The 14,312-nt window shown below is 38.5% G+C and overlaps 1 protein-coding gene across 1 annotated transcript; it reads left to right on the top strand.

The window, feature by feature from the left end:
* The first annotated feature begins 1,930 nt into the window (after nucleotides 1-1,930).
* Nucleotides 1,931-14,276, top strand: LOC133457643 (OCIA domain-containing protein 1-like). Its single transcript, XM_061736981.1, has 8 exons — nucleotides 1,931-2,097; nucleotides 2,514-2,598; nucleotides 5,160-5,213; nucleotides 5,312-5,359; nucleotides 6,003-6,132; nucleotides 9,618-9,784; nucleotides 13,847-14,008; nucleotides 14,126-14,276. Exons 1-8 carry the CDS (start codon nucleotides 2,044-2,046, stop codon nucleotides 14,161-14,163), a joined length of 738 nt encoding a protein of 245 aa, XP_061592965.1. The 5' UTR covers nucleotides 1,931-2,043; the 3' UTR covers nucleotides 14,164-14,276.
* Nucleotides 14,277-14,312: the final 36 nt, after the last annotated feature.

Here is a 14,312-nt window from a genome sequence, read left to right as displayed (position 1 = left end):
GCTAGACAATGCTAAACCTAATATCTATGATTACAACACGGCTTCAGCCTGGCACGTGAGATGTCCAGCCTGCAGTGCAGCTTCAATTCAGTATCCTCCGTTTCCAGATGTTTATAGATGTCTGTTAAAAAGAGATTTGGGGTTGTATGTAAATGTGCCTCATATCTCTGTGAATCCCAAATGTAATGAAGGACCCATCAGTGCGATCACCTCACATGTCCTGCCACTCTGGCCGGACCTTGATCCTGCAGACAATTTACTTTTAACTAATTTTTTTTAATACTTTTGGGAAAGAATGGCCTTTATTTGACAGTTAAATGACAGGAAAGTAGGAAAAGAGAGAGCTCAACTATTTGATCATAAACGATTTTTATTCTGGCCTGCAATATACCAAATATGAAAGAATGACATTCAAACTGTTTTGAGGCGCAACAGCATCATCTAGACAACATATAGTGTTACTACAGCACTCTTTTCTTTGCAATGTAACAGTCAAAAAGAAATAAGCCACTTAGTTTTCCTTTTTTTGTTTCCTTCCATCAGAATATTTATTACATTTTTGTGGTTAAAAAAACACAACAACCACTTTAAATATCACATGTCTGATGATTTCAAGATGATAACGTATTAAAATGTAATTTACTTTGTTCAATTTCTTTGTCATATACCCGATTTCAGCTTTGAGCATCTATATTTCTCATGACTCCTCAAGTATTGTTGATTCATTTTAGTCTCTTTATACTGTAAGTATATTCCTTGCTATCATTTTGATTTACATTTTGTTTTTGGTGTGTTTTTTAAAGCTTGGCTGTGGATTTGTGCATGTTTTTTGAATACATAATATACAAGAAGACTAATTTATGTGTTAGTGCAACCTTTTTTTGCTCCAGTGCAAATCATGTGCTTTGATTATGATTACCGGTAATTATGATTAATCAGAGGTGTCAAGTAACGAAGTACAAATACTTCGTTATCTTACTTAAGTAGAAATTTTGGTTATCTATACTTCACTGGAGTAATTATTTTTCAGACGACTTTTTTACTTTTACTCCTTACATTTTCACGCAATTATCTGTACTTTTTACTCCTTACATTTTAAAAACAGCCTCGTTACTCTATTTCATTTCGGCCTTTAAAAAAAACTATCCAGTTAAAATGCTCCATCCGGATAGAGTGAATTTGGTTGTGGTTGTTTCAGATGTTCTTGTCCAGTTTTGTTCTTACATCCATTGCCCTCAGATTCCTGCAACTAAACTTGGATGTACATTCCAATAAAGGTTAGGATAAATGATAACATGCCTCTGAAGTTTGACTTTTTGCACCATTACAATACTTATAGGCAACTAGTCATCATATCTCCTGCTCTCTGAAACACATGTTAATGCTCAATAGTACACATATATGGTTCTTTAATATATTTGCATTATACTAAGATGCATTCATTTTCAATGGCTTTTGTCCTTAATGGCTTTTTCCCCCCTTACATTACTTTTAATTTTATACTTTAAGTAGTTTTGAAACCAGTACTTTTATACTTTTACTTGAGTAAAAAACTTGAGTTGATACTTCAACTTCTACAGGAGTATTTTTAAACTCTAGTATCTATACTTCTACCTGAGTAATGAATGTGAAAACCTTTGACGCCTCTGTGATTAATACATTATTTTATGTGCTGAATTTTAGATTATAATCTGTTCACAGCCACTAGAGGGCGTTTGTTGACATTCTGTTTGTTTGACGTCACTCCTTAACCTTCAAAATAAAACAACAACTAATTTAAAGCTTGTTTAGTTATCCCTTAATAAAACCTCATTGTAATGTTTTATTTTTTAAAAAGGTTTCGTAAAAAGAAAAAAAAATATTCATAGTGGAACAAATCAAAAAAGAAGTTTACAGCGTTTGGTAACCATGGCTCCGATTTCCACTTCCGGGTCACGTGACCGCAGCAGGAGCAATGACATTGTGCAGAACACTCAGCAGCTGTCAAGAGGCTCGTTCTTTATTAAAATACCTGCTATAAAACCTTAGTCAACGTCTTTCAACATGTCATCCGCCAGCACGGGTTTTACAGAGGACCAGCAGCGAACAACGCAGCAGGTAAGGGCCTGTAGGAGACACGCTTTACCCGGGGAGCTAATGCTAACATTAGCCCTGACTCCTGCAAGAACGTGGGAACAAAGTTGTTGCGCCGTGCATTGATCTGATCTGCCAAAGTGCGTGGATTAACATGCCTGATGCATGCTGACTAACTTTAAAGTACATGCACCTGCTACAACTCTTACTGCTTTGGCATCACTTTTTATTGTAAATCCACCCTAAATTATTAAACTGAATGAACCTCCTCAAATATTGTTATTAATGTTATTGAAAGCATTTGATAATGATGCTTGCAGCCCCATGGAGCTAATGCACTGATGCATGTATTATATCAGTATTATATGAGAGAATGTGGTCAGTGTTTTTGCCTCTAGCTCAAGGAGTGTGTGATAATGGTGTGTGATAATAATGTGCAGATGCCCTTGGGGACCGACTACATCCCCACAGAGGAGGAGAAGAATGTGCTGAGGGAGTGCAACCGGGAGAGCTTCTTCTACAGGTGTAAGTTCTTAGGTCCCATCAATACTTGATGATAAATCTAAGATTTGAGTGAGCTGCTTGTGGCCAAGTAAAAGAAAACAGGCAACAACAATTTAACTGAGAAAGCTGCACTCCAAGATTACGTTCACACTGCAGTTCCCAAGTGACCCAAATCCGATTTTTTGCTCATATGTGACTCAGATCTGATTTGTTTATGACAGCGTGAACAGCACAAGTCACATGGAATCTGATCTTTTCAAATCAGATTCAGGTCGCTTCCATATGTGGTTCTAAATCGGATACAGGTCTGATTAGGGCTGTTCGATTTTGCCCAAAAATAAAATCTCAATTTTTTTCTCTCAAAATCCGATTTTCGATTCCGATTATTTTCTGAATTGACAAAAGGCAAAGAAATGATTTCAAATATGCAGTTTTTTTATTGAACATTTGCCCCATTGGGCTTTAAGTGCAAACTTTGCTCTTATTAAACCAAAAATGAATGAATAAAGTGCAAAACTCTGTAAAATAAGTTGAAAAAAAGTTTTAAAAAATATAATAAAATATAAAGTTTTATCTCTGAAAAAAAAAATCAGCAAATCAGCACTTGCAAACATACAGTAAGTTATATTTCCAATTAAATAAAACAAGACATTTTCTAATTAAACTAAACTGGGTCTTTGCATGCTAAATAATAATGCAACCCATGAAGGAGGTAGAGGTGTGTAATGTCAGTCATTACATTTGCTATTCACATTTGCAAGTTTTTTGCAAGGAACACGAGCCGGTCTATCGCATCTGGCTTGAGGGATGCCCGGTGGCATGTTACAACGCCCCCTCCTACACTAAAGAGCCTCTCCGATGGGGCACTTGTCGCAGGTATTGAGAGGTATTTCCATCAATCATAAATATGTGTGCAGACAAGGTAAAAAAAAAAAAAAAAAAAGTGAAAAATCGATTTTATGAGTTTCACGTTTTAACATCATTCTAATTACATAATCGCGATTGCGATTTAAAATCGATTAATCGAACAGCCCTAGGTCTGATGTTTTGCAATGCGACCTCAGTGTGAACAGCCAGGTCGGAATTAATGCGACTTTGACATCACTTGAGAGCGACCGTTGTCATAATACTGCGCTGGCGGGGGCGGGAGTCACTCTGAAGATGTTGACAGATGTATTGGAAGGTAGCCCTTGACATCCTGAAATTCTGGATGAAATCTGTCTCTGTAAAGATGTTCATCAGATCATGATCCCACCACTCCTGACTCCGAGTCCGCATCCACACACACCTCTCTACAGACGAGGCAGCCATCGCTCCACAAAAAGCCATTATTTAAAATGCGGCTTTCTTTCTCCTCCTTCTCCTCTTCATTAACACTTGCTCACAGTTTCGTCGGCTTCCACTACACAACAACTTCAAAATATACCCATGTACGCCCCCTCTGTTGCCTCCATGTTTACCGCTTTATGACGGCGTGCTGCGTGTGACGTCTTTGTTATTGTTGACACATTTTAAAAGATAATGTGAACAGCCACACAAAAAAATCGTATATGGGAAAAAAACGGAATTGAACATTAAGGCCTGCAGTGTGAACGTAGTCCAACTGATTCTTTTGGTTATTTTTTTGTCACAGCAATCACCAACTCTTCTTGTCACTAGACATGACCAACAAATATACATTTTATCAGTAAAACAAACACGTGAAAGATCAGCATTTTCGTTTGTCTGGTGCACCATAAGAGAACCAGTGAACAGAATCAAATGTAAATACAAGCTTTTACTTTACTTTACTTTACTTTATTTATTTCTCAGGACAATGCACATTGATGAACATATATATACATATGTAAATGTGCCAGATTGTAGCACAAGGCTAGTTTCCATCTGTAGTCCAATATAGGCAGGTAAGGTGTTAAAAGCAGAAAAGGTAAAAATGCAATAAGAAAAAGAAAACAGAAACAAAGACAAGTACAATTTAATAAAGACAAGTTCAATTAGTAAAATGAGAATGATAAAAAACAGTTAGTAGGTAGGAGGTTTTATTATGTCATGCACAATATTTTCCAGCCAGAGGTGCACTTTTCTCAAACCACAGAGGTAGGAGAGAAATGCACACAGTGGTCATTGATCCAGTTGTATTTATTCTGAAAAATGAGGTGTTTTGTACAGGGAAACACACTAAAACATGTCACACCTCCAGCCGTATATCTCTGATTGCTTCCTACTTGAGGGGTCAACCCAGAAAAGATCTAAGACAACTAAAACTTTAAGAAAAACAGGATGGGTCCCATCTGTTTTAAAACTTCTGTTTCTCTTATCTAAATTCTCATTTGGAATGTTTTACATATTTTCTGTGTTCTGTTTTGAAGAAAATGTGGACTTATGACGTTTGCCAATAATTGTATGCTGTTTTTATTTGCTTTCCAAATAGTATTTATGCTCTCACCATAGTAAAACATATAACATTTTCAAATAATAGTCTTTTCCCTTTGACCACCACTGGACTCTGTATAGGCTGAAAGATAAGGATTTTATTTTGATACCGTTGCTTTTGAGTCTGACAGTAATTTGTTTCTTCACAGCGGTCCCCTTCTCCGTGGTCAGCATGGCTATCACTCAAGCCCTTGTTGCCAGAGGTAAACTGCATCTCATATTGAAACCAACAGCTCATCTGTAGCTTGGATTTTGGTAACTTTTGGACTTGAAACTAACACAGATCTGTTAAAATTTGCAGGAACTCTGTCTGCTTCTCCAAGATTTGGATCTATACCTAAAGTGGCCTGTAAGTTTGCAACTGTTGAAGTTCATGATTGTTAAACCAGGGAAATGAAACACACCATTACGGATGTTCCTGTCACATTTTCTTTGCTCTCGAGTTCAATTAATTTGAGTATTTGCTGATATCGAGTCCCAATGCAATACAAAAAAAAAAGGTCTGTCCTTTCCATCACGTGAAACTCCCAAAGTGCAAATGTTAGCGGCTGTATTGTAGCTCTACGTTAGCCGTCCAAGTTGAAATATTTCCAAACTGCAGACAAATTCTGCGGAGCCAGCTTCAGCTGGCTTAAAGTTCCCTCTATGGTTTTCTCAGCTCAACAGCTGCTACAGCTGCTCAACGTTGACATACATTGTAACTGTTAGCAGTGGAACTTATGGCTAAATAATAACTAACTAACTAAATAATATAATTCAGAGAAATAAATAAGAAAGAATCCTGTCATTTCCACCCGATCCTGATCATTAAGAAGTGACGTGATCAAGGATTCAAGGAGTTTTTATTGTCATTCCAGCACATGTTAGACATTACATGGTCCCAGAGCGAGCAAGGAGCGAGATGTTATGGCTGGATTTTTATACTGAGACAGTAAAAACTTTAGTTTGTTTAGTTAACGGACAGTTTAATGACTGTATGTTTGTCCATGCAGTTGCCGGTTTTTGTGGCTACCTAGCGGGGAAACTGTCGTACATGAAGACATGCCAGGAGAAGTTCAAGAGGCTGGAAAACTCCCCTCTGGGAGAAATCCTCCGCCAGAGGACGGGAGCACCTCCACTTTAGTGAGTAGGATGAAGTCCAGAGCTCACTCCATGAAGTGCTATTCCACATTACTTTGCTTAACATGGTAACTAGGGATGGGCGGTATGGTACTAAAAAATTTATCACGATAATTTCTGGCATTTATCCCGATAACGATAAAAATGAGGATAAAAAAAACAAAAAACAATTCAACTCCACCTTTGTAACTATAAATCTATCACCACATTCAGTCTTTGGAGCCCGCAAATCACTGCTCTAAAAGAATACTAAATGCTACTAAACTACACCAATTAAATTTAATTAATAAAAACCAATTAAATTAGTTACACCTGTACTGCAAAACTGTAATGACTCAGATCCGCCATGTTTGTCATGTCACGTCATCAAGGGGATTTATCCTTTTTCTTTCTTTCTTTCTTTCTTTCTTTCTTTCTTTCTTTCTTTCTTTCTTTCTTTCTTTCTTTCTTTCTTTCTTTCTGGCTCATTTCCTTCCTTCCTTCACGCACACGTACGTGTGTGGATTTAACGCAGAACCATAAATCCGGCTTTACACAAAAACGTCATCAACGGGAATTTATCGTTTTTACCGTGAGATGACAAATTCTTACCGTGGGGAATTTTTTTGACGATCGTGAACGGTAAAATATCACCCATTCCTAATGGTAACTGATCTTTGTCAAAATACAGGCAATGAAAGTCTCCTTATACTGATAAAACCTAAACAGACTTAAATTAAAAGCTTATTGGAGTAAGTAGTTTTTACACCCGGAGTTCAATTAATGGAATTAGTTTAATTAAGAGGTGGTTAGGAGTTAACTCAGTTTATGAATAAATAAAAAAAACATTCAAATTCAGTTTGCAAAAGATTACTTTTGCAATTTTCATTGATACTGGGAAACTGTTTTGGGGACTGATGACATCAGCACCCAGCTTCACTTCCTTGGAGCCACGAGCACCCAGTATCACCCACATATCCTTCAGGATTGTGTCAGTAGAAGTTGAGTGACTGCAGCAGGACAATGGGCTTAAAGAGAGAAGTAAATCCATCACAATCTGCCGTTTGGAGCCAAGTCGGTGCTTAGACGTTAACTCAATGGAGATGCTGTCAGGTGACCTCTAAAGAGACGTCCACGCCGGACGTCCTATAAATGTGTCTGAGCTGAAGCGGTTCTCTAAAGAGGAACGGTCTAAGGTTTCTCCTAAATCTCCTAAATCTTTATTTTGACTTAGATGAGGATCAGATCACATTTTCGAGAAGTTAATCCAACTAATTCCAAGGTGTTAACATACGTTGTCACTAGTTTTTTTTTAGTTTAGTTTAGTTTATTTCGGTCATGACATCACAAAAAAGAATAAAAATAAGACAAACATCCAAATAGCTTTTACAAAATTAAAAATAAAATAAAAATGACAACAAGGATACAAATACACTGTTCAAAGAAAACCTTACAAAAAAGTTTCCAATATACAAATAACATCTAGACCAGTGGTTCTTAACCTTGTTGGAGGCACCGAACCCCACCAGTTTCATATGCTCATTCACCGAACCCTTCTTTTTTTTTTACTGGTGCACGAAATGAATTGTGCATTAACATCACCTTGTTCAAATAACAAAACCAACACAGTGCATGAACTCGCCATCTTTAACGCAGCTGGTTTTACGAGTGTTTCGCCAAGGGTGTGTGGTTTGCCCTGCTTTACGATCAGATAAGCAACTTCGTACGATGCTGTGAGGATCGGTTTGTTGATGGGTACAAATCCAAGAGCGGGCAGAGTGGCCTTTTCATCGAATCTGGCTCTCTTCGCCTTCACTTTCCGTGATACATGTAAATCCATGTTTTACATATTCGTCCGACCACTTTCTTTTTTTGCCCGACATAGTTAGCATGGATTAAAATATTCCGTAAGAAATCACACGACACACCAACAGTCACACGTTGTGGCGGTTGGAGGTGTCCGTGGGGTCGGCGTCACTAACGCTAACACCATTCCGGTGTGTGGTCCCGACTGAGAAGGAGGTCTCACTCTGCTGCTTATCCAGCGCTCTCAAAGCGGACCGGTAGGAAATCCCAGAACAGGACGCTTTCAATGACTGTGCCCACTAACTGCAGACTAGACTGAGGGGTGGACCTCTGCGGCGGAGGCTCCACCGAACCCCTGACACCGACTCACCAAACCCCTAGGGTTCGATCGAACCCAGGTTAAGAACCACTGATCTAGACCAAAATAGGTGTAGGCTGAAGCAAAGCTTGTTCATTGCCTACCCTCAAAAGGATTATTTAAAGTAATGAAATAAAGCAAGAAGTAAGAGATAAGACTGCCAGTAAAACAAATTGCCTCCATGGGGATAACAAAGATTCCTTGAGAAATAAGAAAGAAAAAAGTGCAGTCTACATGTTACCTTCATCCTTGTATAATCAAATCAAATCACCATTTAAATGAATACCTAAATCAACATAGTAAGCATCACCACTCATTACTTTGGTATAGAGAAATCATCCTTCTTTTCAATGTTTTTTTAAATAAGGTTAAGGTTCTACATGATTTCAAATCCCTCTCCAATTTATTCCAAACATCCACCGCTGCCATTGTAGCATCTCAGGTTGGTGTTTGATTTCCTGTATTTGCTCTCCCCTCTGAGGTTGGAATGGCTTTGTCTTAAATTAAACATGTTTTGGATACAGTCTGGCAGCATGTTCTTGTTGATTTTGAACATAATCTGTGCAGTTTTGAAGTCTACAAGTTCATTGAATTTGAGCTCATTTGTGTCTATAAATAATTGGTTGGTTGGGTGTTTGTATCCAACTTTGTTTATGAGTCGCATTGCTTTTTTTTGGAGTAAGAATATTGGTTTCGTAATTGTCTTAAATGTGTGTCCCCATACTTCTATACAGTATGTTATACAGGACTGTCTCAGAAAATTAGAATATTGTGATAAAGTTCTTTATTTTCTGTAATGCAATTTAAAAAAACAAAAATGTCATACATTCTGGATTCATTACAAATCAACTGAAATATTGCAAGCCTTTTATTATTTTAATATAGCTGATTATGGCTTACAGTTTAAGATTAAGATTCCCAGAATATTCTAATTTTTTTAGATAGGATATTTGAGTTTTCTTAAGCTGTAAGCCATGATCAGCAATATTAAAATAAAAGGCTTGCAATATTTCAGTTGATTTGTAATGAATCCAGATGTATGACATTTTTACATTACAGAAAATAAAGGACTTTATCACAATATTCTAATTTTCTGAGACAGTCCTGTATATAGTTTTATTAAAGGTTGATACAGGAGTTTTAGTGAGTTTAATGTTAGAATATTTTTACATTTATATAGAATTGCAATGGTTTTTGATATAGTTTTTTAAGAAGTTGACGTGAGGCTTCCAGCACAGCTTATGGTCAATAACTATAAATTCCTTCCTCTTGCATTTATATTTTCTCCAAATATAAGCAACAGTCCCCTGTAGCAGTTTATTGATCGTTTACTCCCCCCCCCCAGTTCCAGCGCCGGCCAGTCGGAGCTGAGTGACCCGAACGCCCAGTCGTTCGACAGCATGTTCCAGCCCACGGAGACCCCGAGCTCCGGCCGCTCTAGAGATTACGGACGTGGCTACAGTCCGGAGCCGCCCATGCAGATGAGCAGACCCGACGACTTCAGCCTTCCAGGTAGCACATAAACACTTCTCAAACACGAGGCCTAGTCAATCAAACAAAGCTCCACGTCTTTGTAGCTTTTTTTTCACGTTAATTCAGTTCACCGTGCGAGTTCATTAGCAAACTAACAAGTTGAAACAACTGGATGGGAGCAGTTTTTAATCTAGGAGCTTCTGGTGCGGCTTCAACACTTTTATATCCTCCGTTTGGCTCAACCAAAGATACTCTATACACAAGATAGCGCATTACCGTTACTGGCAATGGTTTGAAATGGTATACACTTCCGGTCTCCTAAGTGGGCGTGGCCGCCCCCTCCCCACATCGTTTTGGAACATACAACACTAGATACAGTACAACTTTCTTCCAAAAAAGGCTTAAATAATAAAAATAACAGTATTATTAACCAAAGAAGCAAGTTTTATATTAGTTTTAAACTTCATTTTATCCGATGGGAAAACGATGAGAGCCAAATCTCGCGAGAGTGTGTTGCTCAGACAGAGACAGGTCTCAAACAAAGTTCATTTTCTCCTAATCTGTCGGTCTAAAAATTTCCATTTTGGTGTAAGAATGTTCAAAAGGTTTGTGGCTTTTGAAAAATGGGTCCCATATTTACTTAGGTTACTATGGGGCGAAGGAATTGGTAATAATCTGTGCTCACGTTCACTTTTCCCATAGGACTCAATAGACTCAGGACCTGCTGTTATTCTCCTAAAGGGGCGTGGCAGTCATGTGACACAGATACAAGAAACACAACCGTAGTGGGCTGTCTCGGTTATAGAACGTCTCTGGCTCAACTGGTGACAAAACCGATCTGGGCTACAACTAGTTAATTTAGGTAGACTAAAGTTTTGAACAGAGCTGTCATTTATTTAGATACTAAGGCCCAATCCCAATACACCCCCTACTTTTCTTCACTAGCCCTACTTTCTTTCACTCGCCCTTCTTTTCTTCACTACCCCTAAAAAAGAAGGGACAGATTTTAGGGCACTTGAAATCTTCCCAGGGGCCTGTCCCAATACTCCCCCTACCCCTCGTTTCCATCCCTACCCCTAATCAGGAAGCTGAGAGCCAAAAGCTGTTTTAATTTCAGCTGTAGCGCTGTTAATATGGCACTTTATTAAGTTAATATTTTTTTAAAGTAAAAGTAACCGTTAAGATCCCCAACCTGGGCTCAGTTTATCCAAATAACGCCTGTAGGCTCTGCGTTGGTGTAACGCGGGACCATAAATCAGCCTTTATTCCGGCGAGGTTGCAACAACGGCGAAAACGAGTGATTATGTACATTCACTGAGTGAATATTATGAAAGTAAAATATATATTTCTCGCTAAAAAATGTAATCAAAATGCATTTTTATGCAGAAACTAACTCAAAATATTGATTTTATTCACTAAAAAATGATAAATTTGTCCGCCATGTTTTTTTTTTTTTTATTCAGTCCGCAAATGACGATGAAAAGCATTCTGGGAAATTTTTCTAGCCCTCGGCCATCTAGAGTGCATCTGAAAACCCTCGCTCTGAAGGGCCAGATTCATAACCACTCGCCCTCGATATGTGCACTCCCCCTAGGTGAAAAGAGGAATTGGGACACCACTACCCTCACGGGAACGTGCAAAATTTAGGGGAAGGGATGAAAACGAGGGCTAGGGGGAGTATTGGGACAGGGCCTAATTCTTCTGATCAGCTGATCCAAATCCAAACTAACCCACCACTGCTGTGCAAATCCAGCTGCAGCAGTTCAGACCTTTATGTTGGAAGAGGCATGTTTACACGGTCAAAAATAGTGGAAGGCGGTCCTGGAGATTTTGCAATGTTTCTGTGGAAATGTGCGCCCGTGCATCTGGAGAGCATAAACAAAGTCAGGCGCTGATACTGGAGTCAAAGAGCTGGCTCGCAATCCCGGTCTTTACAAACGTGCTTTATGTAGTCGAGGTCAGGGCAGCGTTAAGTTCTTCCACGAGGAACTAAAACCACGTCTTTACAGACCTTGGTTATGTTGAAATAGGAGGGCTTTCCTCAAACCGTTACCACAGCGTTGGAAGAACATTGTCCACAATGTCTCGGTACGGTGAACGTTAGGAGTCCCGTTCACCGGAGGAAAGGAGCCCAGCCCAAAACATGTCATTATCCCTCCCATTATCCGCCAAACTTCACAGTGGGAACGTCGTCAGCCAGGCAGGTAGCAACCTCCCATATCTGCCAAACCCAGAATCCCCCACCTGGCCTCCGAACAGAGGAGCGTGATTCACCCGTCAACAGTCCAGTGTCTGTGAGCTCTCCATCCGCCGCCCGACGCTCGGCCTCGGCCTCGGAGATGTGAGGCTCGCATGCAGCTGCTCAGCCAGAGAAACCATCCCACGAAGCTCCCGCCTTGCAGCGTCCACGCTTACACTAATGCCAGGGGAGGTTTGGAAATGTCCAGCTCTGGACCCGGCACGGCGTCGGCAACATCACACGCCTTAGCAATCATTGAGACCGCTCTGTGATTTTACACTTGGTGGCTGACTGGATGTTGCTCCTAAACATTTCCACTTTCTAATAATATCACTTACAGTTGACGGTGGAATATCCAGCAGGTTACATAAAGCATCTTAATGCAAAGGTGGCATCCACTCACAGCACCATCCTTGTAGTCACTGTATGCTTCAGGTCTAACCACTTTGTATCACAACAGTACCTTTTTTTTTTTTTTTTTTTTTTTTTTTTTTTTTATACATATCTCTGTACATATGCAGAATAAAAATTAAAAAAGGAAGTTATTCCACACCTGACTTGTCAGTTTTTCCAAAGAGGACACTTACTTGGTGAACGTGACATAATCATGGTGGACGCGGGTCCTTAAAAAGTCTTAAATTCCATTTTCCTAAAATAAGGCCTTTAAATGTCTTAATTTGTCTTGAATCTCAATCCAAGGGTCCTAATTTTTGAATCTTAATATTAGAAGGATTTTATCCAGTCATTATTAAAATGTTTTTTTTACACTTTGATAGGGCTGGGCGATATATCGAGATTTTAATATATATCGATATATTTTCAAACGCGATATGGTACGAGACAATATTGTTTATATCGATTTAAAAAAAAAAAAAAAATTTTTTTTTTTTTTAATGATTTTGATATAGCTTAATTTGTGACAAATTGACTTGAATGTTTTATTTGAGATTTGCACAAATGTTTTGTTATTTGCACAACTATCAACCTCAATACAGTGTATTTTAATTTAATTGTTGTGCAGGAAAGGGATATTTGTTTTATTTTATTCAAGAAGCATTTTTATTCTATATATGCAGGCAGTTTATTTTTATTTAATTTGTTTTATAAATTTTGATATTGTGCAGACCTCTGTTAATAAAGGTACCTGTGTGACATTTGGCACGAGGCTTTGTATTAAAACTGACTGTTTTTTTAAGGGTTTGCCTCAGAAAAAAATGAAGCTAACAGAGATGCTATGCTATAATGCTTTGGGGGAAACCCCAATTAAGGCACAGAAAAAATATCGAGATATATCGAGTATCGCCATTTAGCTAGAAAATATCGAGATATGACTTTTGGTCCATATCGCCCAGCCCTACACTTTGAGAAGGAATTGATCAAATTTGGACTGCTTTTCCTGGTTTATACCAAATATTTGGGAAAAATTATTAACAAAAAGGTTTCCATTATGGCAGAGAAAATTAGAAACTTACACAATAAACTCAATGATATTTTATTTTCTTTTATCTACTCAATTTAATCGTAGTCTTTGTTTGGAGCCTGAACTTTTTTTTGGCTATTTAGTGGTGTTGTGAAGCTTCATTTGCTTATGACTTTAAATTAATTACGCATTTAATAATTTACAGTTTTAAGATGGAGAATGTCTGATTTTGGGCTGGTTTTTCATTATTTCGGCGGGTTTTACATCACGGTTGGGCTGGAACCTGTCAGATCTGGCAACCTTGACCTCAGCGATGGATTTCTTAGTGCCTGTCTTTTTGGTCTTAAATTTTGTTTGAAAATGGTATTAAAAATTATTAAATTTAACTTACTGGCTAGAACTGTTTAATAGACAACCCTCTCTGCTCCTTTTTCACCCGCAGCCCAGTCGTATGACGATGACGACGAGCCCAAGAAGAAGGCCATCCTGTACGAGGACTTGAGGCTTAAAAACAGGGAGAACTATGAGGTCACACTGATCCAGAAGGCCGACACGATGCTCAAAGAATCACCACAGAAGAAGCTGGAAAGACCAAAGATGGAGGGTAAGATTCCACTGTGGAGGGTGCGAAAGTAAAAAATGTCTGTCCTCTTATCTATCAAAGAACTTGATTTTTTTTCCATCCTCTTCTTTAATACATACATTTCCTCTTACATTTCAGAGAAAAAGAATAAATATGGAGACTCCTGGGATGAATGAGCTGAGCTTTGGCGTCACCGATAACGAAGAACCGGGTCTTCAGTGGCCACTTTTCATGTACTTGTAGGAGTCTGATGTTGTAAATGTGGATTAAAACACAGATTAAGACTGAATTCTGGTTTTGACTCTATGATGCAACTTTCTTGTTA

This window comes from Cololabis saira, chromosome 1 (assembly GCF_033807715.1).
Source record: "Cololabis saira isolate AMF1-May2022 chromosome 1, fColSai1.1, whole genome shotgun sequence".
In the NCBI taxonomy this organism is placed as follows: domain Eukaryota; kingdom Metazoa; phylum Chordata; class Actinopteri; order Beloniformes; family Belonidae; genus Cololabis; species Cololabis saira.
The sequence above is the reverse complement of the archived record's forward strand: the minus strand, read 5'-3'. Positions and strand labels throughout refer to the sequence as shown.